Below are 22,073 nucleotides of genomic sequence, written 5' to 3' on the forward strand. Positions count from 1 at the left end.
ATATATATATATATTTTTTTTTTCTAATGCATACTCCACTTTTATAGCCGAATTTATTTCGGTTCGGCTCTGTCTAAACTACAATATGACGTCATTCAGAGGTAAAGAAGGCCGCTCTAAAAGTGGAGTATGCAGCGGCCCTAACCCATATTGGTTTGGCCGATGCATTGCCCATTATCTGACTTAAGAAAATAAGAATATCAGACACAAAAACCATTTGGTTCTGTTTGCACACCACAGAATTATTCGAGTCCATGAAATGAAAAAGCTTTGTGTGTGTGTTGTCTCCCCCTCCTGGCTTACTGTGTGCTCTGCAGGTGACTGTGGGGGACATAGTGAGAGCTGCTGATGGGGACCCACTTCCTGCAGACCTCGTCCTGCTGTCGTCCAGGTCAGGGACCCCCCCCCCCCCCCCCCCACCCCACCCCCACCCAGCCAAACACACGTCCTTATGAGTCCCTGCTGTGAGTTTGTTAAAGACACAGTTGGCTCTGTGCATACCTGTAGACCTGGGTTTTAACTTCAGAAGATGGCTTATCCCGTTGCTTCGTTTGGATTGGCCCAGTTGCAGATGGAAACACCCATGGAAGTAGGTTTTATAAATATTCAGGGTTCCCACGGTCATGAAATTCCTGGAAATATTTTGAAATTAGAAAAATATTTTTCCAGTACTGGAAAAGTTTTGGAATTGATCAAGGGTCCTGGAAGGTCCTGGAAAAAATAACTATGCATTGTCTTTCGTTATTGATTTTGTTACTGAAATGACAAATTAAACATTGGCCAAATTGTCAAATATTAGAGGCAGAAATTGTGAAAATAGCAGATCTACATCACAACGTGAGCATGTAGATCGGCTATTTTCACAATAAAACCGTGTTATACAAAATTCCTCAACTCTCTTCAAATATTATTTCGGGGGTCACGGCCTGAAAAGGTTGAGAACCACTGGCATACACTACCTGTCTTTGGGCATTGCGCATAGGAGTAAGCGACTCGTTATTGAGCTGAATTATTGTTATATAGTCCTGGAAATCGGGTTAAATATTCTGGAAAAGTTTTGGAAAAGTTTTGGAAATTAATTGGTAAAGATGTGTGGGAATCCTGAATATTTAACCAATGAAAAGTATATAGCTGTGTGTCATTGGAACACATGTTTCATTGGAACCCAGGTTGGAAAAAAGTAATCTTTTTTCCATTTCCTGAAAAGTAACAGCTTTGGACATACGAGGTTTCAGCCTGACATTGGAAAGTTAACTGGAACAGGAAACGGTTAAGCCATCCTCTGAGAACCTGGTACTACAGGCACGCACAGAGCCTGTTGATAATGGTCAGTAACAAGCGCTGTCCTCTTGTCACCCACAGCGAGCCACATGCCATGTGCTACATCGAGACCTCCAACCTGGATGGAGAGACCAACCTGAAGATACGACAGGCAAGACGCGCGTTCCACATTATTCCTTTGGGATTTGAACTTGAGACAAACTTGACAACAAACTTGAGTTTTTATTTATTTATTGATTATTTTTATATATTTATTTATTACATGATTACAACAATGTGATGTTACAACAGGTCAGCTATAAGACATTGCAGCGTTACTGACTCACTGACTGGCGGACAGGATCTGCCAGTTTTCATAGTAAACTGCGACCGACGGTCGCAATAATAATACATACAATTTATATTGCACTTTTCTTAGTGCTTAAAGTCTTACAAAACAGAAAACAAATTATCTGGAAAAAAAATACATTAAATCGTTAAAAACTATAGAAATAAAGGTAAAAGGGGAGATTAGGTAGGGAACCTGAGTCTGAAAAAGTTGCTTTTGAGGGTGGTTTAAAACATGGAGAGGTTGGGGGCAGCTTTGATGCAGTGTTGATTTTGTTGACTAAAACTGTTCGTCGACTACCTTTTTTCACTGATGTAAACTAAATGAAAGCTAAATAAAAAACTAAGGAATTGATGACTAAAACTAAGGAGTTCAGGTGTTAACAGCAGTGACGTCCATCCACAGGGTCTCCAGGTGACCGCCAGGCTGAAGGACGCTGACAGTCTGATGCAGCTCAGTGGTCAGCTGGAGTGTGAGAGCCCCAACCGTCACCTCTATGACTTTGTGGGACGCGTCCAGCTGGACGGACACAGGTGACTCTTCACTGAGCCTTCATATTTGTTATCGCTCTACTGCTGCAGGTAGTAGATATTTTTCCAGTACTGGAAAAGAGGAAGACATTGTGAAAATAGCCGATATACATACATGCTCACAACGCCTCACTATTTTCACAATAGAAATGTGTTTTACAAAATAACTCAACTCTTATTGCTCGTCAGGGTGACGGGTCCCCAGTTAAAATATGATTATTTCAGGGGTCACAGCCTGAAAAGGTTGAGAACCACTGGCATACACTACCTGTCTTTGGGCATTGCTGTTATATAGTCCTGGAATTTGGGTTAAATATTCTGGAAAAGCTTTGGAAATTAAGTGGTGAAAATGTGTGGGAACCCTGTATGACTAAAACCTAAAAAAACCTAATGAACGGCGGCTTCTCTGTGGGTGCCAGTCCCGTGCCAGTGGGCTCGGAGCAGATCCTGCTGCGCGGCGCCCAGCTCAGGAACACCCAGTGGGTGCACGGCCTGGTGGTGTACACGGGCCACGACACCAAGCTGATGCAGAACTCCCGGCGGCCGCCGCTCAAGCTGTCCAGTGTGGAGCGCCTGACCAACTGGCTCATCCTGTTCCTGGTGGGCTGCCTGCTGGCCATCTCGCTGGCCTGCGCCGCCGGGCAGACCCTCTGGAAGAGGACCGTGGGGGACTACGCCTGGTACATGGACCTCAACTGTGAGTGCAAAACACAGACACTTTTTTAAAACCCATTAACAGGGTTCCCACGGTCATGAAATTCCTGGAAATATTTTGAAATTAGAAAAATATTTTTGCATTGTCTTTGGTTATTGATTTTGTTAATACCTCTGAAATGACGAATTAAACATTGGCCAAATTGTCAAATATTAGAGGCAGAAATTGTGAAAATAGCCGATCTACATGCTCACAACGCCTCGCAATAAAACTGTGTTATACAAAATTCCTCAACTCTTAGTGCTCGTCATGGTGCCGGGGGGTCCCCAGTTCAAATATGATTATTTCGGGGGTCACGGCCTGAAAAGGTTGAGAACCACTGGCAGTCTTTGGGCATTGCGCATAGGAGTAAGCGACTTGTTATTGAGCTGAATTATTGTTATATAGTCCTGGAAATCGGGTTAAAAATTCTGGAAAGATTTTGGAAAAGTTTTGGAAATTAATTGGTAAAGATGTGTGGGAACCCTGCATTAAGATACAAAATATCTTCTAAATCCTAATGGTATAATTCTAGGGGTCAAGGACCCCTAGAATTATGTGTATTTGACCGCGGACCCCCTCCCCCATCTCGAAATATTTTGTTCCAGGAACCCAGAGAAAGAAAGATTTGAGTTACAAATGTTCGCTTTAAAAAAAAATATATATATTGAAAGATTTGCACACATTTTCATGATTTTTCAAAAATATCAAATCTGCAATCTATGATGAGCTTGTAGATCTGCTATTTTTGAATAAAAAAATTAAAAAAATGCAAATCCTGAATCCTTAAAAAGTAACAGGTTTGACTTTGGACATACAGTATGAGGTTTCCGCCCGACAGAGACGATGTACAGTTCACGATCTGTGTCATTTCGTAGAACCAAATGCCATTCATGATTTCAGTGAGGATCAGTGAAAGATGAATATAATGCAGATATAAGGTACACAATACAGTACAAGTATTACAAGTACAGGATATGTTTATATTTATCTGTGTTATGTGTGTTTTTGTGTTCTCTCTGTCATTGCTGTGTCACCAGCTCCAGGTAAAAAAGAAATGAAACAAAAAAAGTCTCTTCTTGCTTTAGATCTGTTTTCCTTCCCTGGACATTCTGGGCCAGTTTGCACCAACTAGCCTTTACTACTGCACCAAGTCCCTAACTGCTAATGGCTCTTTTCTACTACAAGAAATGAAGCTTCAGGGTTTATGCCGGACACAAGAGTCTAACCCCGCCCAGCTGTCGTCAGCTGTCAGTCAGCTCTTTTCCTATTCCTCATTCACAGATCTGCTGCTCATTACGTCACACCGTCATACTCCAATCAAAGCTCACGCTCAGTAGGGAAGGCTCCTTTAAATACGGCTCGCTTTCTCTACCTATGCTTGGTTATCCGAAGCCTCGGATACGCACTGCTGGCTGCCTCTTCTACCCCTTGATCAGTCTGCCATAAGCTCCAATACTTGTGATTACGTCTGTTGATTCAAGTTATGTGTCAATGTATTGCAATTGTTCTGCTATTGTATCCCTATGGGGGTTTTGCTTAGCGTTCCCTGATTTTGCTTAGCAAGCTGCTCGAATAAAATTCAGGGAACATCTCCTAACGTGGAGCCCTTTAACGCCAAGATTAACTGTATTCCATTTATGCATGACGTGAGTCTTCCTGACTAAACTATGCTGTGTCGCACAATGTTATTTCACAGGTTCTGGATTTGCTTCTATACTGTATAGACACTACAGCTCGGTTTCAGTTAAGGTTCACAGATCCTCGGTTGGAGCCTTGCTGAATGCTGAGTTAGGGGAAGACAGAACTCAGACACCCGGTCTTAGTCAGAAGAAGACTTTAAGCCTAGATGGTGCAACTGGTTTAACTATTAGTTTGGATTTAAGTTATGCCCGAGTTAGCTTAAGACTAGACGTAAGCCCAGTTTGTGAAACCCTTTCTAGCAAATAGAGAAACTATTGCTCAGAGTCAATCTGTGTGTGTGCGTGTGTGTTAGTTACACGTTTAATAGATATTTCATGTAATTGTCATATACCTTGGTACACGTCCATTTCAGTGAGTTTTCTTTACTCTTGGTAATGGTAGCACAGTAACATTCCCAAGTCCTAACCAATCCATTTTGGGGGAATCGCTTGTCAAGTTGCTGCGTTTTTCAGTTTTTCCATGACATTAATCTAATAAAAAATGACAACACCCGGATTTTAACCCCTGTCTCCCTCGCGGGAAGAGACTCTAAAGCCAAACATCTTAACCACTACACTAGCCTAAGAGGGAATCGCCCCCTTGGCTGGGGTAGATATTATCATATCTCCATATATGGAGACATAAGTTGCTCATGCCCAAATATGGGCTGGTGAGGTCAGACTTAGTGTGATGCGTAGGTTATCTCCATATATGGAGATTCAACTTCAATGAGTAACCATGGCAAACTGTCAACTGCCCGTATGTCTTGATAATTGGTAAAACAAACTTTTGGCCTATTTGTGGAGATAAGCGACCAACGGTCGCTTATCTCCCGATTAGGGAGTCTTACTGGTAGGCTTGTTCTTCCGGAAGTCTTCTATTCGTCATTGTTGTAACTTTAGCTACCTATGAACTACTACTGTATTGTGTTGGTAGGGCTGGGGGATATGACTTCGAATCATTATCACGGTTATTTAAAAAAATGTCCTCGATTACGACAAATGAATAAAAAATAACAGATCTACACACTCACAGCGTGTCACGAACAGTGAGTTTGTAGATAGGCATTTTTTGGTAGCCTATCAACCACTTAAGGGTTAAGTATTAACTAAACAATTATAAAAGTTTTTGTCAATTTGTTGATGAGAAAATAAAAAAACGATTTTTCATTTACAAGTCTGTTATAGTTTCTAAAATGTTGGTTAATTGCCCAGCCCTATGCATTGGTTTAGTTTTTTCTGAACCCGGGCATTTACTCAAGTACTGTACAGTACTTGAGTACAATTCCAAGGTACTATTACTCTACTTGAGTGTTTCCGTTTCTTTTCACATTATACTTGTGCTCCGCTACATCTCAGAGGCCACTGGGTGTTTCTAGTTATTGTGACTGCTTGCTTTGTGTTTGTCCTGACAGATGGGAGTGCCGCCAACTTTGGTCTGAACTTTCTGACCTTCATCATTCTGTTCAACAACCTGATTCCCATCAGTCTCCTGGTCACCCTCGAGGTCATCAAGTTCATCCAGGCCTACTTCATCAACTGGGTACACACACGCACACTCGCACTCACACTCGCACATTATTTGTACCAGTCTGCATATCTATTTCATTTGAACTATACCAGTAAGACGAATCAGGGGGACAAGCGACCTCGCCCTTGGCCATCTGGCCAGTGATGTATATCGATGACATCAGGGATCTCCATATATGGGCATAAAAGGGATTCTGGGGAATACCCATATATGGCATCACAGGGACCACAGGGATCTCTCTAACAGGGCATCATCTGGGATACAATCCCTTTTATGCCCATATATGGAGATCCTTAACACTGTGATGTCACCTGTTTATGCCCATATATGGAGATCTCTGCTCGAGTATCTGACATCACCTGTGATGTCACCTGTGATGTCACAGTGATGTGTCAGGGGAACCACAGTGTCAGGCGTTACCCGTATACAGACAAGCTGTGCAGGTTCTGACAGTAAACTGTCAATCAGCCTCATTTCAGAGTGCAAGACGTTAATTTGTGATGAATGTTTGTGTGTTTTGTGTCTTCAGGATGTAGACATGCACTATGAGCCCACGGACACGTCCGCCGTGGCAAGAACATCCAGCCTCAATGAGGAACTTGGACAGGTAGTTCAAAATCTGAAATGACACAGGTTATTATGGCTTAACCACAAAACGTTGCCTTGTCGCAAGCGACGTAAAACATAATGACGACTCACCACACCACCAGCCCATTTTTCAGACCAGGAGTCTTCAACATTTTTCAGACCAAGGACTCCTTAGCTGAGGGAGTGAGAGATGAAGCAGGGACCCCCACTAAAGTTGTATAAAATTATGCTGCAGATTGCTGAGAATCTGCAGCAGATTACTGTCATCAGTGTTGTGTGAATTAAAGTAGCTTTTTTTCTTCTCTTCTATTAATGTGTTGGATTCATGTTAACGCATGTTTCCAGACATTTAACCACTTAAAGGGATATTTCACTTTCAAAAAAACTTTTTGTAATTTTATGGTCTAATCAGGCTTTTATGAACACCCCGAACAGATTTTAATTTGCTTCATTCAATATTTAGATTTTTGATGCAAATGTTATCAGGAGGCTTGATCCAGGGCCTCTCCACATACACACCCATTGTAACTTCAAACTCCATTTTAACCATGATAGATTCATTAAAAACACACATTATTTTTTCTGGTGACTCATATTACCCTCCTAATACGTGAGCAGGCTGTGTTTTTTCGATAACCTTTTTCCTTTATTTTTAATAATTATTTGGGAAAATGAAAAATATTTAATACAAAAATGTATTATTAAAAATAAATAAAAAAAGTTATCGATAATGGATGTTTTTGATGAATCTAGCTTGGTTAAAATGGAGTTTGAATTTACAATGGGTGTGTATGTGGAGAGGAACTGGGCCTGGAGGGCCTGGTAACATTTACATCAAATATCTAAATATTGAATGAAGCAAATTAAAAACTGTTCAGGGTGTTCATAAAAGCCTGATTAGACGTTAAAATCACCAAAAGTTTTTTTGAAAGTGAAATATCCCTTTAAACTCACAATATTTTGTAAACTTGACCTTTTGGTCTGTTTTTATTTCCCTCAACACCAAACCTTTGACGAAAGCAAAGGTGCATTGTGTTGTGAGCTTGTAGATCTGTTATTTTCAGCAGATCTTCCCTCATCACACAAAGTAGTAGTAAAAACTCCCCTAGGAGTCCAGGACCCCCTGTTGAAGTGACCTGATTGTTTAAATCTAGCCCATCAGAAACATTTGCTGTTCGTCTTTCAGGTCAAACACATCTTCTCTGACAAGACAGGGACCCTGACGTGTAACGTGATGCAGTTTAAGAAGTGCACCATCGCTGGGCTCACATACGGGTGAGACATACATCTTCAGTTCATCAATAATAATGGAAAGGTCTGCGTAAAGAAATGGGAAATGGTCATACCAGAGTCGTCTAATCAGAGAGTTCTGCCACTGCGGGGTCAGAAACAGCGCTGGTCACGTGGTCCATTGTCACTTTACACCTCATAGACTTCAATGCATTTTGTAAACTTCCGGTTTGCCGTTTGTCACTATACGCCAATAGTGTGCGTAGAAGACCTGGCCCCATGAAGTGAACGGGAGTGACGCAACTCTCCGAAGGTAGAAGGCTCTGGGTCATACAAGCACATGCTTCGAAGATACAAAAAGAAGATGTTACGTGCTCCATACTATTAGATGAGCTGTGCTGTTTCCCCCACTACAAGCTCATCACTGTGAGCTTGTAGATCTGATATCTCTACCGAATGTTGTACACCTATTATGACATGCCCAGAACATGGAGACTAGGGTTCACAAAATGTGTCTATTTCGGCTGCTGAATAAATATTACTGAATACCGAATTTGGCTATTCAATATCAGTCATTTTATGGGTACATGTGCAAATTTTTTTGGCTAGTACATTTTGGCTATCCCTACAAGGAGATCCATGCTCATACACACAAAGTTAAATGTAGAAACGGTTTGCACGGATCAACACTAATCATATTCGGCCATTCAGTATTTGGCCAAGTGTTTCCTATATTCGGTATTCGGAATCGGCAAATCATTTTCCATTCGGTGCAACCCTAATATATATTAATAAATATCCATGTGTTTTCTGAAGGCACAACATGGAGTCAGCAGATGAAGGACATTTCAATGATCCTACCTTACTCTCTAATCTCCATGACAACCATGTAAGTATACAACCATGTTTAAACATACCGTAGCTAACTATCTACATAACATAAGCACTGGTTATAATGTATTAACGTATTCTACCATGAACTCCATTGGTTAAAATAACTGTTTTATTAGTTATGGATTACAGTTTTAATTGTTAGAAATCACCTATTATGACATGCCTAAAATAGGGACACTACGTTGAAAGTTGTTGTAACTGTGAATGCCGAATTGAACGTTATACCAAAACTAGAGATAATCTACTAGGTGGCGCTACAGCATATTTCAGAAAAAATGTAAAATGAATGTGGAGAAAGAAATGCGGACAGACATATTTATATAATAATAATATAATACATTTTATTTGTAAAAGCATTTACATATATCACATTCACATCAAATTGCTACAGGATTAAAATGTCTCGGTGGTATGGCTGAGAAGATATTCTCAGAGATTATCTCATTTGGAGACATGTTTGTTTGTCCTGGTGCAGTAGTTATTAGCAGAGTTCTGCATTGTCTTGTATCACTGAGCACACTCCTGCGCTCTGCGTTCTTTCCATTTTAAAGACAGCAAACCTCTCTTTGTCCTTTCTTCTGTTCAACCTTGCTGGAACTTATTCTCTGTCATTAGCACACAAAAAGGGTGCCAATGCTTGTGTGTTGTTTGTTCTTTTTTGTTTGTATGGTGTTGTATGTATTTTATTCTCCTGTTGCTTGTTTGATAGTTATGGTTGCCAGTATAGAAGAGGTTTGAGTTTGAAGTTTGAGTTTGAATCATTGTACAACCACTCCATTCCGTTCCCTCCCTCTTTAGCTGGTGATTTTCTCAATTTCATCCAAATCATCTGTGCCCATTCTTTCAATTTCACGATTGAAATGCTCCTGGATCTTCTTCACAACACCCACGTCCTTGCTGTCCACCATGTTGATGGCCAGCCCTCGCTTGCCGAATCGGCCCGTGCGTCCGATCCTGTGCAGGTACGTCTCGTAGTCCGGCGTGCCGTCCATTTCCACCGGCAGGTCAAAGTTGATCACCACGGAGACCTGCTCGACGTCGATGCCTCGTGCCAGGACGTTGGTGGTGACTAGGACTTTCTCCTTGCCATCCCTGAAGCGCTCGATGACACGGGCCCTCTCCGCTATCTCCATCTCTCCACTGAGCAGCTCCACCTGGTGGCCCTCCTTCTTCAGCGCCTCCTTCAGCCATGATCCCGTCTTCTTGGTTCTGCAGAAGATCATGGCCTGGGCGATGGTGATGGCTCCGTAGATGTTGCAGATGGAGGCCAGCTTGTCCTCCTTGCTGTTGCAGAGCACGTAGTACTGCTTGACGCTGCTCAGCATCTCCTCCTCGCGCTTCAGCTTGATGATGGTGGCATCGGGCACGATGCGCTGGGCGAAGTTCAACACGCCCTCGTCGAACGTGGCGGAGAACAGCAGCATCTGGCAGCCCCGGGTCAGCATCCTCTGGAGGCGGATGCTCTGGTCCTGGTGGCCCTGCAAGGCGATCATGACGTCGGCCTCGTCCAGGACAAACACCCTGATCTTCTTGGGGTCGAAGAACTTCAACTTGTGGCACCAGTCCAGCATGGTGCCAGGGGTACCGATGACCACCTGCTCCCGCAGCGCAGTGCCCCTGGGCAGCCTGTTGCCTCTGACCGCGTAGGCCAGCTTCACCTCTGGGTAGTGTTTGCCCATCTGCTCGATCACCTTGCCCGTCTGAAGCGCCAGCTCGTAGGTGGGCGACACACACAAGCACTGAGGGAATTTCTGGTCTGGGTCCACGCGGCTGAGCATCGCCAGGACAAAGGCGGCTGTTTTCCCCGTCCCTGACTGTGACTGGGCAATCAGATTTTGCGGAGGCTCCGTCAACATCATGGGCAGAGCGGTCTCCTGGATTTTGGAGGGTCGGTTAAAGCCCATGGCATACACGCCCTGCAGCAGCTGGGGTTTGAGCTGGAGCTCCTCAAAAGACTTGACCGAGTACAGCGGAGAGGTGGGGTCACGTTTAAGGACCTCCAGTTGGTTGGTGCAGTTGACTAGGTTAGTGCGGACCATCTTATTCAAATAGGACTGGGCCGCCTTGTCTTCTTTGTCTTGTGACACGGCACTGACCTCCCGTACCTCCGTCGGTGCCGGTGCTCTGATCATGGAAACAACCTTTTCTACTCCTGGCGCGTCCTCCTTGATCTTCATGCTACTCAGCAATAGAGCAGCAGCAGCAGCTTCCTCCTCCTCCATTCTCAGTGCCCAAGAAGACATTGTTTGTTGTGTTGGGTGTTCTTCAGATAACTGACGTTAGGAGTCCTAGCAGAAAGTTAGCACTGTGCAGTAACAGAGATTATGTTTCACAGAGTGGATGATGCTGTCAGCTCAACACACTCTGTAAGAATGCTGTGCTACTGCATGTGCTGCCGCTTATATAGGCACAGAGGCTGTGATGTCACACAAGGCCTGACCTGGTTTGTACACAAACAAGTTACCATGACAACCATAATAACCATGTACTGTTTGTTGACATTACAAACATGTATGTACACAAATGAGTAACCATGACAACCATTTATGTACACAAAAGAGTTACCATGACAACCATCTAAGTACACACATGAGTTACCATGTAAAATGCCATGGAAATATCAATTGTTATTTAGACCTTAGCAACCATGGTTTTACCATAGCAACCACCCGTTTTACCATAGCAACCACCAGTTTTACCATAGCAACCATCTCCTAGACCATAGCAACCACCTGTTTTACCCTAGCAACCGTCTGCGGCTCGGCCAGGAATGGGGTGCTATAACTTTTCTTTCCGATACGCGTTACCATGGTGATGTAATTCGCAAAAAACGACGCCCAAAAACCCTATTGACTTTGAATGGGGGAAAGCAGAAACAAACTGAAACTTTGGCGCCACATAACTCTGCCATTCTTTTGCATAGCAACGTGATTTAAACTTTAAAACGCTCACAAGACTTTGGACTTTTTCCGGCCAATAGTGACGAGCTTTAATTGCTTAAGCCCCGCCCCCTGTCTTCCTATTGGCTGAGCTTTAAACAGCTATAACTCCAGTTTGCAGCATGGTACCGTCTCGAAACATGGTGTGTGTACTTAGACGGCCAATAGGAATGATCTGTAATTGCTTAAGCCCCGCCCCCTCTGTATTCCTATTGGCTGGGCTTTAAACAGCTATAACTCCACTTTCCAACACATTACTGGTCTCAAACTCGGTGACTGACCGCTACTTCCGCTAATGCTAATGCTAAAAATGCTAATGTAAAAAAAAAGCTAAAATGCTTATGCAAAAAATGCCAATGCTAACGTTAAAAATGCTAATGCTAAAATGCTAATGCTAGCTAATTTAAAAAAATGCTAATGCTAATGCTAAAAATGCTAATGTTAAAATGCTAATGCTAATACAATGCTAATGCTAATAAAAATGCTAATGTAAAAAATGATGATGTTAATGTAAATGCTAAAAATGCTAATGCTAACACCAACCGCTACACAAGGTTGCACACACTTACCGAGCTGCAGGCACACTTACATTTTCTTAGACATTTTCTTTTCTAGTATTTTTCTTTACTCAAGTAAAAGTACTCGAGTAGTACTTTTACCCATCCCAGTTTTAATGCACTCATAAAATTGTCTGGGAGCTTTAACTCAGTGTGCAAATATTTAAACTCCTGGCCTAAATACAGATACACAATCTCCTCATTGAACTAACATACTGTATTAGAATGAATTTTGCATTGTCAATAGATACAACAGATAATCTATTAAATCCATAATTGATCATTTAATAAAACTAGAAGCTGGGCCGCCCTTTGGGCGGCCCAGCGTCTAGTCGGCGACCTGGCCAACTCGGGAACGATGTAAATAGGGAATGAATGCCCCGCCCTTTAATGCAAACCCCATTATACCTGTTGTCATAGGACCCGTTTTGACCATCTGTTTGCCTGTGTCCATTTATGCCCATATATGGAGATATCTGTAGCTGTCTGTCTGTCGGCGTCCATTTTATGTCCATATATGGAGATCACTGCAGATATAGTTCTGGGTCCATTTTATGCCCATATATGGAGATATCTGTCTATCTGCGTCCATTTTATGCCGCAGATAGTGCCCCTTCAGATAGGACCCGTTTTGACCATCTGTTTGCCTGTGTCCATTTATGCCCATATATGGAGATATCTGTATCTGTCTGTCTGCGTCCACTTTATGCCCATATATGGAGATCTTTGACCATCCGTTTGCCTGTGTCCATTTATGCCCATATATGTAGATATCTGTATCTGTCTGTCTGCATTAATTTTATGCCCATATATGGAGATCTATGCAGACACAGTGCCAGTTCAGATCAGAATCCAAACCTTTCATGCTGGTTCCAGAAAATCGTGTATCGGGTCGGGTCGAGGCCGAGCACTGCACTACCTGCTGCGGTGGGGAACGCGCGTGCCGAATTTGAAATAGGAATGAATGCCCACACCCTTTAATGCAAACCCCAATATACCTGTTGTCATAGGACCCGTTTTGACCATCTGTTTGCCTTTGTCCCCTTATGCCCATATATGGAGATCTCTGCACACACAGTACCGGTTGCGGAAAACTCTGATGTCAGACATCAGTTCCGCATACGGGCATTCATTATGCCCATTTATGGAGAACGGTGGGAAGAACGGTTTCGAGATACGCGGATTACATACATACATACACATTCACAGAGATTTTTTGTTGACTCATGTCATGTGGTGTACGTGATGTCAGAGCCTTTTATGAAGTGATGTCACAAAGAGTCAGCGCTTGCGCCGATTTCCTCCGGAACAGCCTGATGTCAACAATCAGCTCCGCATAAGGAGATTCCGAACGTTTTGCGCCGGTTTCGGAAAACCGCGCATCGGGTCGAGGCCCGGCACTGCACTCCGCGCCGTGGCGTGGAGCGCGCGTGCCAAATCTGAAGCCGGTGGGACGAACGGTTCTCGAGATACGCGGGGCACATACATACATACTCACAGAGATTTGTCGCATTTATAGATAGATAATGGATTAATAATTTATCCCTATTTTGGGCATGTCACAAACTATTAAAAACATGTCAGAATAATAATATTATATTGTATAAAGGGTGCTCGATTATTCGATTTATTGAAAAATTAATTCATAGAATAATCGCTAAGAAAGCAGCTAAATTGCTTTGTTTCAGTATTTGTGATTAACCCCTACTGCAGACAAGTAATGTGTGTGCGTGTTTGTCCAGGCCACAGCACCTGTCATCCAGGAGTTTTTGACCATGATGGCAGTGTGTCACACTGCCGTTCCTGAAAAGACAGAAGATTCCATCATCTACCAGGCCTCCTCACCAGGTACTGTAGTTCCATCGTCCCTTTTCATTTCAAGAACCCCCAGTTTCGTATCGTCGCTGTCAGGCAGAATCCTCTTATCCCCAAATTTAAACTTTTTGTGTTTTTTCATAAATGAATACCCCACTTGATCATTCTACAGCGTCACTCAAGCATCAAAAGTAGCAGATCTGATAGGCATGGATGTCTGTCGGTGTCGCCAGTTCGATTCCCGATCCAGACGACCTTTGCCGCGTGTCACTCCCCATCTCTCCCCCCATTTCCTGTCAGTCTACTGCCCTATCAATAAAGGCAAAAAGTCCCCCCAAAAAAACAAATCTTTAAAAGTAGCAGATCTGCAAGCTCGAAAGCGGTGTGAAGAAATACGTTTTGACCCCCATTTGATAGCTTTTTTTATTTTTATTTTTTTATCTCTGGGACCCCAATTTACACCAGTTTACTTTGCAAGTATATATCCATTTTATTTTATTTTATTTCCTACAATTTCCTACCAAATTTGTATTTTGGGTCACGAGCTGAAAAGGTTTTGGGAAAACCTATCTATGCTGTAAAATCCTCAGTGTTAACTTAACTCTGAGAGTGTACAAATGGAACCAATTGGACCTGTAATGTTTGAGGAACAATGTTCCTGCTCACCCCGACGATGCATTTGTTTACCCCAGCAGCCCACAATCCCACTCATATTGTGTGTGCACGGTAAAGAATGCCATACTAAGGCGTGAACGTTGCGTGGCCGTCGCGTTGAAGGTTAACGCGACGGCGCTTACTGACAGTTCACACAACTCTGCGATGCTCATGTTTTCATCATTGCTTTTGAGTCATTTATCCTCTCTGTCGATTGGAATCTTGCATGTCCGAAACTGATACTTTTGAGGAAATTGAAAAAAAGAAAAAACTTTCCGGTAAGTTCCATAGGATTCATTTATGGAAAAGAAAAATGATTAAATACGGCAGTGCAAGGTTCCTGCCCAACAGTGATGTTATTTAACAGAGCAGTGTTGATTTTGTCGACTAGCTTTTTTGTGGGGAAGAGATCCATTAAAGCTAAGACATCACTAAGGTCATCATGGGTGTGTGCGGGTGTCACATACTGAAAATGGCCGATCTACAATCTCACAACTTGTCGCAGCGTCAACATTTGCTGTCAAAAGACTGACTGTGTTGTGTTTGTCCCAGATGAAGGAGCGCTGGTGAGAGCTGCGAGCAGCCTGGGTTTTGTATTCGCTGGTCGAACCCCAGACTCTGTCTTCATCCAGGCTGTAAGTTGCAACGCAAACTAAACCTTCATGACCTCACTTTGCTAGAGCAGGGTTTCTACTTTTTTTATATGAACCACTTGAACCCCTATAGCGTCCATATTCTGAGAACTTTAGACAAAAATAGCAGATCTACAAGCTTGTAGATCAGCTATTTTCGTCAAAGAGCTTTAGTGTAAAGGGGAAAAAGAGCAGACTAAGTACAGAGTGAAAGGTTACGTTTTTAAAGTATTGACGGTTCAAGTGGTTAAATATCTGAAAACACAAATTGACATGATTCCAAAATACACTGATGATTGTGCTGTCAAACAATGAAACTATATGGAATCTATGAAGAGGTTGTGGGGGTCCCTGCTTCATCTCTCTCTCACCAAAGGGGTCCTTGGCCTGAAAACGTTGAAGACCCCTGTGCTAGAGGTCTGGGTTGGGTAGTTACAAGCAAATAATATATGCTAACGTAACTTTAGCATTTAATATTATATAACTTCATGTTGATTTCACTATCTGGATCTTCAATACTAAAATAAACAGAAATTACCGGGTTGGGTTGAGTTACATTGACTCAGCTGAACACGATTTTGCAGTATTATTTGTCTCTCAGAACTTCACAGCTTCAAAATGGATCAATGTGATGACATTGTTGTGTAAATATGGTTAATTATTATTAAAAGAAATCTCCTTTTTCTTTTACAGTTTGGAGTGGAACAGAGGTTTGAGTTGCTGAATGTTCTTGAGTTTACAAGGTAACAAATTAATAATAATTATAATTATAATAGATTGGACTTGTTTTGACCGTATAATGAATATCTGTAAATATAATTTGTCCTGTTGTCATAGTGCCAGGAAAAGGATGTCAGTGATAATGCGAACTCCATCCGGGAGAATTCGACTCTACTGCAAGGGAGCAGTAAGTACTGCAAACGGTTCCTTTCATTCTTATAACGGATAAAAATGATACTGTTCACACATGGACATTCTGTCTATGGCTTTTGTTGCAGAATTAATATCACACACCTACCTGATGCACCCCCAATGCCCAACACCTTAAAAAAAAAGGCAACATAGCCACAAAGAGTCTCTTTTGAGTCTCATACCGGAAACGCAGCCGTTCATCAAATTATTGGCTTAGGAATTCGTCAAAAACAAAAAGGCTCCATGGATTCAAGGCGTCATGGGGTGTGTAATGGATAGAAAATAAGTCATTTTTTGTGTGAACTATCTTTTAAAGACTCCATAATCCATATTATGGTCAAGACAGCCCATGTCTGTGTGGCTGGTTCTACAGACTGGGATCTCCATGTATGGGCATAAAGGGATTGTATGTATGATGTCAGATGTCATAGACGTCATAGGACTTTCACATAACGAATAACTGAGTAAGCATGTTTGGGCTATACATGGATCTCCGTATATGGGTGCCAGGGGTCTCCATATATGGGTAACTGGTCCGATATACATCACTTACTCATCCAGTAATGTGTGTGTGTGTGTGTGTGTGTGTGTGTGTGTGTGTGTGTGTGTGTGTGTGTGTGTGTGTGTGTGTGTGTGTGTGTGTGTGTGTGTGTGTGTGTGTGTGTGTGTGTGTGTGTGTGTGTGTGTGTAAGGACTCTGTGATCTACGAGAGACTGGCAGCCAGCTCCAACTACAGTGACTTGACTCTTGTCCATCTGGAGCAGTTTGCTACGGAAGGTAAACATCTCACACACACAGCTTTCAGTTGGTGACCTGTATAAACACTTGAACCCCATAAGGTTGGGCAGAGTCTCTCAAGGCTCAATGCTAGTGTGTTTTCTGTTATTGTAGGGAAAGCTTTCCCGTTGTTGTGAGCTTGTGGATCCGCTATTTTCTGCAAAAGCCTTACCCCAGGGGTCTAGAGTAAGTTAAAGAGATATTCCAATTTCAAAATTACTTTGTCATTTTAGCATCTAATCAGGCTTTTGGGAACACCCAGGACAGTTTTTGAATTTCTTCATTCAGTATTTAGATTTAGAAGCAGACACATATCAGTCACTGATTACAGATGAGCATGGTCATCGCATAATTTCAGAAAAGTATAGTTTTAAGGGTGAATATTAGGGACAGTACAGTGAGCCATCTTAAAAACTTTAATTGAACTGTAACCTTACCTAGATAAACTTCAAAAGGTGGTCAATGGCTTGTCGGGCTGAGAGCTTTCCTGGTCTCGTTGCGGCCTTGAGGTGAGGGTGGCATGTGGTGGATAAGGCAAGATGGAGGACATCTCACTGTCCCATCCTGAAAATACAAGGGTGGGGGGAAACAAAGACATTTTTACTAAAATCCGTTTACATTTTGGTTTCAAAACCATCCCCTCTTCCATTAAGGATGCTGGGGTTTTAACACTGTCACACACATATACCGTGATATTGATATATACATTTACTTTCCACCTAAATTTTCAATTTAGAATTTAGGCATTTAGCAGACACTTTTAATCCAAAGCGACTTACAATAAGCAGGTAATACGTCAATATAATAAGTAAGATAATATGTCTTTGTCAGTACATCAACAGCAATACAACAAATGCATAGGAATATCCATCTAGAAAAACAATAACATAAGTAGACCACGCACCTAAGCAGTAAAAAATACTTTTCTAAAACCTAAAAATGCTATCTACTAAGACTAAGACTAAGGAATAAAATCAATAATAACTATGATCAGTGATACGAGGGTGGGGGGGACTTCTCTGATAGTAATGGGGGAGTGCAGTCCACTAATGGAGCAGCAGCGAAAGAAAAGCCCTATCGCCCCAGGTACTGTACTGTATGTGTTGTTGACCACACTGCCATCCACACAAATTCCTCAATTATTAGAATAATCCAGTAATGCTAACAGCTGGCCAGCTTCTACAGGTACTTCGGAGGTCCTGAAATGGATCTTATATACAGTAGCACTCATCAGGACTTGTTCCTTAAAAATCCTAGAAGTTCATTTCCGTCTCTGTCAGGATGGAAGCTTCATATAGTATGTCCAAGACGTATGTTACTTTTGCGAATTAAATTAAAACAATGGCAAAAGTGGCAGATCTACAAGCTCAAAATGCACCCTTTGCGCGCCGTGTTTCGAGCTTGTGGATCTGCTACTTTTGATGCTTTTGTGTGACTCTGTAGTGTGATCAAGTAGCAGGGCACTCAATTACAAATGAACGTCGGCCCGACAGCAACATTTTACACTTGTCGTCCTAACATTGTCCTCCTCTGTGTCCCTCCCTGTCTTCCAGGCCTGAGGACACTGTGCTACGCTGTGGCCGACGTCTCTGAGGAGAGCTACTCACAGTGGTGTGAGGAGCACCAGAAAGCAGCCACCTCGCTCAGTGACCGAGCCCTGAAGATGGAGGAGAGCTACGAGCTCATAGAGAAGGTTGGTCAGCAGTGTGGCCAAGTCAAGTTTGCTTATCATAGGCCGGCTTTGGCCTTGTTTTTCTGTAAAGTTGCTTGTCAATATTAGTTTTTGGGTGTCGTTTCTAAAGTGTCGTTATTTTAGAAACTGTACTGTATATGGGCTTCCTTCCTGATGTAGTTCAAACCAGTGGTTCTGAAACATTTTCATGTTGAGGAGCCCCAAATTAACAAGTATACTGCCAAGGGACCACCCATTTGAACATATTTTGTCTCAGAGACCCCAAGATTTTTGTTTAATATGTTTCAAAGATATTACATGTGTGATCATGCTGCCTATTTGCTTCTTTTGGGATTTATGTAGACCTGGCCGCTTGTTTCTCTAGCTAAATTTGGCAACACTGTCAGTTAGTTCAGCATGCTCCTGTTAGTCCCATCCACATGATGGAAGAAATACACTTTGGACAGTGAGTAAAAGTTTTAATACAACATTGTAAAAATACTGCGTTACAAGTAAAAGCCCCTTATTCAAAATGACAGAAGTATACTTAAAGTAACAAAAGTAAAATAACTCATTATGAAGAGTTCTTAGTTTACAACACCCTTTTGCATTCCTAAAAAGCCACAAGAATTGTCTTCATTTGTCGACAGTGTAATTTTAAACAGTGTATCTCAAACATTTTCATGTCAAGGGACTCCCAAATGAATATGTATGTACAGTATGTGTGACGTCCGCATGCAGCTTAGTATAACTCAGGCTTTAGGTGATGCTCAGTGTTTTTCTTTCCCATAAAGAACTTACAGCTGCTGGGGGCGACAGCCATCGAGGACAAACTTCAGGACCAGGTCCCAGAGACCATCGACACCTTGCTTAAAGCACACATCAAGATATGGATCCTCACTGGGGACAAGCAGGAGACTGCCATCAACATAGGTCAGGACACACATACTTTACGCACTCTACTGATTAAATTAAATTGGTATCCCAAACATAAAATGTTTACTAAAGAGCTGTAGACATAGGAAGACCCCTGTTCAGGGCTCAAAATTATTTTTTTTACCTGGTAGCACCGGTGGTACTGTACCACTACACAAATTAGATTTCGGATTGCATTTGCGACCAAAACTGTTGCAGTTTCGAGCCCTGCTGTTACTGAACAAACACCCTCATCGCAATCATTACTATCAGAAATGGACGGCGTTAACGTTTTAACAGAAGACGGTTTGCCTTAGATTAGAAGATAATAACATACTGTATCCCTTACTCCAGGCCATTTGAGTGTCCTGTGCATATCCTGTCCACTGATGCTATTCTGTGTTCCTGGATTTCATTCTCAGGTTATTCCTGCAGTCTGCTGAAGAAGAGCATGGGACTGCTGGTCATCAATGAAGATACTGTCGATGTACGTAGCAATTAGGCCTAGGGCTGTCACCATTATGACATTTTACTTGACAATTAATTGTCACTCTAATGATTATGATTAACGATTTAATTGTGTTACTGTCATTAAACATTGGAACATTATGAAATAGAACTACAAAAATGTAGGCTTCGTAAACAAAAGTTGCATTTGTATGACAAATAACATACATGTTTGATTATTTTATCCTTAAAAAATATTAATAGTGGAAATGGCTGATCTACAAGCTAAAATGAGACTCCCTTTGAGCTTGTAGATATGCTATTTTTGAAAAGGTTTGAATATACAAACATTTATAAGATTGAAATTATTATGAAGGATTATGCAAAAAATGTTATTTTGATGATTTTTTTAAATTTAATTATCGTGTGTGTGTGTGTGTGCGTGCGTGCGTGCGTGCGTGCGTGCGTGCGTGCGTGCGTGTTTGTGTGTGTGTCACAGGCGACGCGGGAGGCCCTGACCCATAACTGCAGCGTGCTGGGGGCGGGGCTCCACAGAGACAATGAGTTGGCCCTGGTGATTGACGGGCAGACGTTGAAGTACGCCCTCAGCCCCGAGGCCAGACAGCACTTTGTGGACCTGGCCCTGTCCTGCAAGGCTGTCATCTGCTGCAGGTACACACACACCACAAGCCTCGCCGTGGGACAAACAGGTCGCAAGGGACTAGGCTTGTCACGATACTGGATTTCTAACTTCGATACGATATTTTGAAAAATGTCGATACTCAATACCATTTTCCATACCACGCCACCACTGCGATTTTAGTGCAAAAAAATGTTTTTAAAGGCCTGCCTTTGATGTTTTCACATACAAATAGGCCTTTAAAAGATCTAGGAATAAGCCAAAGTAGGAAAGATACACATAAAAGTAACGTTGTGTAAACCAACGAGAGAGGTAAAAATTGAGTATCGATACTATGGAAAAGTCATATTGAAAATCAATACTATATTCAAAATCGATACTTTTCGATAAATCGATATTTTTGACAACACTACAAGGGACCATGGCATGGTCCATGCATAGCCCGTTATGTCAGGCAGTGTGGGTGGGTGAGCTAGTGCTGCGCAATTTACCGAAAATATATCGAATATTTAGAAGACTTATAACTGAATAATTGAGAAGCATTTTTTCTTTTTTTATATATAATTATTTTTCTTAAAAAATCATAAAAAATACAATAGATTTTGTTTTCTAATCGACTAAATCAATTAATCTGATTAACCACTTAACTTAATTGTAAAACAGTGGCATGTAAACATTTTGAAAATAGACGACATACAAACTCACAACACGTCACATTGCGCGACACGTTGTGAGCTTGTAGATCGGCTACTTTCATTTTCTTTCAAAAGGTTTGAAATAATCATGATGGCGGTCAGTCAGATTCCAGGGGGATGGGATCCCCAGTGTCACCTCAGGCCACAACCCTTAGCCCCTGGGCCCTGTGACATTCTCCTCCGTCCCGTGCAGGGTGTCTCCCCTGACATTCTCCTCCCGTCCCGTGCAGGGTGTCTCCCCTGACATTCTCCTCCCGTCCCGTGCAGGGTGTCTCCCCTGACATTCTCCTCCCGTCCCGTGCAGGGTGTCTCCCCTGACATTCTCCTCCCGTCCCGTGCAGGGTGTCTCCTCTGACATTCTCCTCCCGTCCCGTGCAGGGTGTCTCCCCTGACATTCTCCTCCCGTCCCGTGCAGGGTGTCTCCCCTGACATTCTCCTCCCGTCCCGTGCAGGGTGTCTCCTCTGACATTCTCCTCCCGTCCCGTGCAGGGTGTCTCCCCTGACATTCTCCTCCCGTCCCGTGCAGGGTGTCTCCCCTGACATTCTCCTCCCGTCCCGTGCAGGGTGTCTCCCCTGACATTCTCCTCCCGTCCCGTGCAGGGTGTCTCCCCTGACATTCTCCTCCCGTCCCGTGCAGGGTGTCTCCTCTGACATTCTCCT

At 42.6% G+C, this 22,073-nt stretch overlaps 2 protein-coding genes across 2 annotated transcripts in view; one reads left to right on the top strand and one right to left on the bottom strand.

Annotated features, from left to right (window-relative positions):
• The window catches only part of LOC308306131 (putative phospholipid-transporting ATPase IA), a gene marked incomplete at its 5' end in the record, with an annotated part of 59,601 nt that overhangs the window by 21,974 nt on the left and 15,554 nt on the right, over positions 1-22,073 (top strand). Inside the window, 17 exons of the mRNA XM_080751030.1 lie at positions 318-391; positions 1,363-1,432; positions 2,015-2,142; positions 2,559-2,836; positions 5,931-6,058; positions 6,576-6,653; positions 7,821-7,909; positions 8,681-8,753; positions 13,997-14,102; positions 15,276-15,358; positions 16,049-16,098; positions 16,193-16,262; positions 16,960-17,044; positions 18,598-18,737; positions 19,511-19,649; positions 20,054-20,118; positions 20,578-20,750. Of these exons, the coding sequence (XP_080607156.1) occupies positions 318-391; positions 1,363-1,432; positions 2,015-2,142; positions 2,559-2,836; positions 5,931-6,058; positions 6,576-6,653; positions 7,821-7,909; positions 8,681-8,753; positions 13,997-14,102; positions 15,276-15,358; positions 16,049-16,098; positions 16,193-16,262; positions 16,960-17,044; positions 18,598-18,737; positions 19,511-19,649; positions 20,054-20,118; positions 20,578-20,750 (1,829 nt within the window). The remainder of the gene's footprint in view (positions 1-317; positions 392-1,362; positions 1,433-2,014; positions 2,143-2,558; positions 2,837-5,930; positions 6,059-6,575; positions 6,654-7,820; positions 7,910-8,680; positions 8,754-13,996; positions 14,103-15,275; positions 15,359-16,048; positions 16,099-16,192; positions 16,263-16,959; positions 17,045-18,597; positions 18,738-19,510; positions 19,650-20,053; positions 20,119-20,577; positions 20,751-22,073) is intronic.
• LOC308306350 (ATP-dependent RNA helicase DDX19A-like) lies at positions 9,553-10,830 on the bottom strand (the record flags this gene model as incomplete). The annotated part of the gene is made up of 1 exon (XM_080751300.1): positions 9,553-10,830. The coding sequence occupies exon 1, from the start codon at positions 10,795-10,797 to the stop codon at positions 9,553-9,555; it is 1,245 nt and encodes a 414-aa protein (XP_080607426.1). The 5' UTR covers positions 10,798-10,830.

This window comes from Nannobrachium achirus (genome assembly GCF_963921795.1).
Source record: "Nannobrachium achirus genome assembly, chromosome: 20".
In the NCBI taxonomy this organism is placed as follows: Eukaryota; Metazoa; Chordata; class Actinopteri; order Myctophiformes; family Myctophidae; genus Nannobrachium; species Nannobrachium achirus.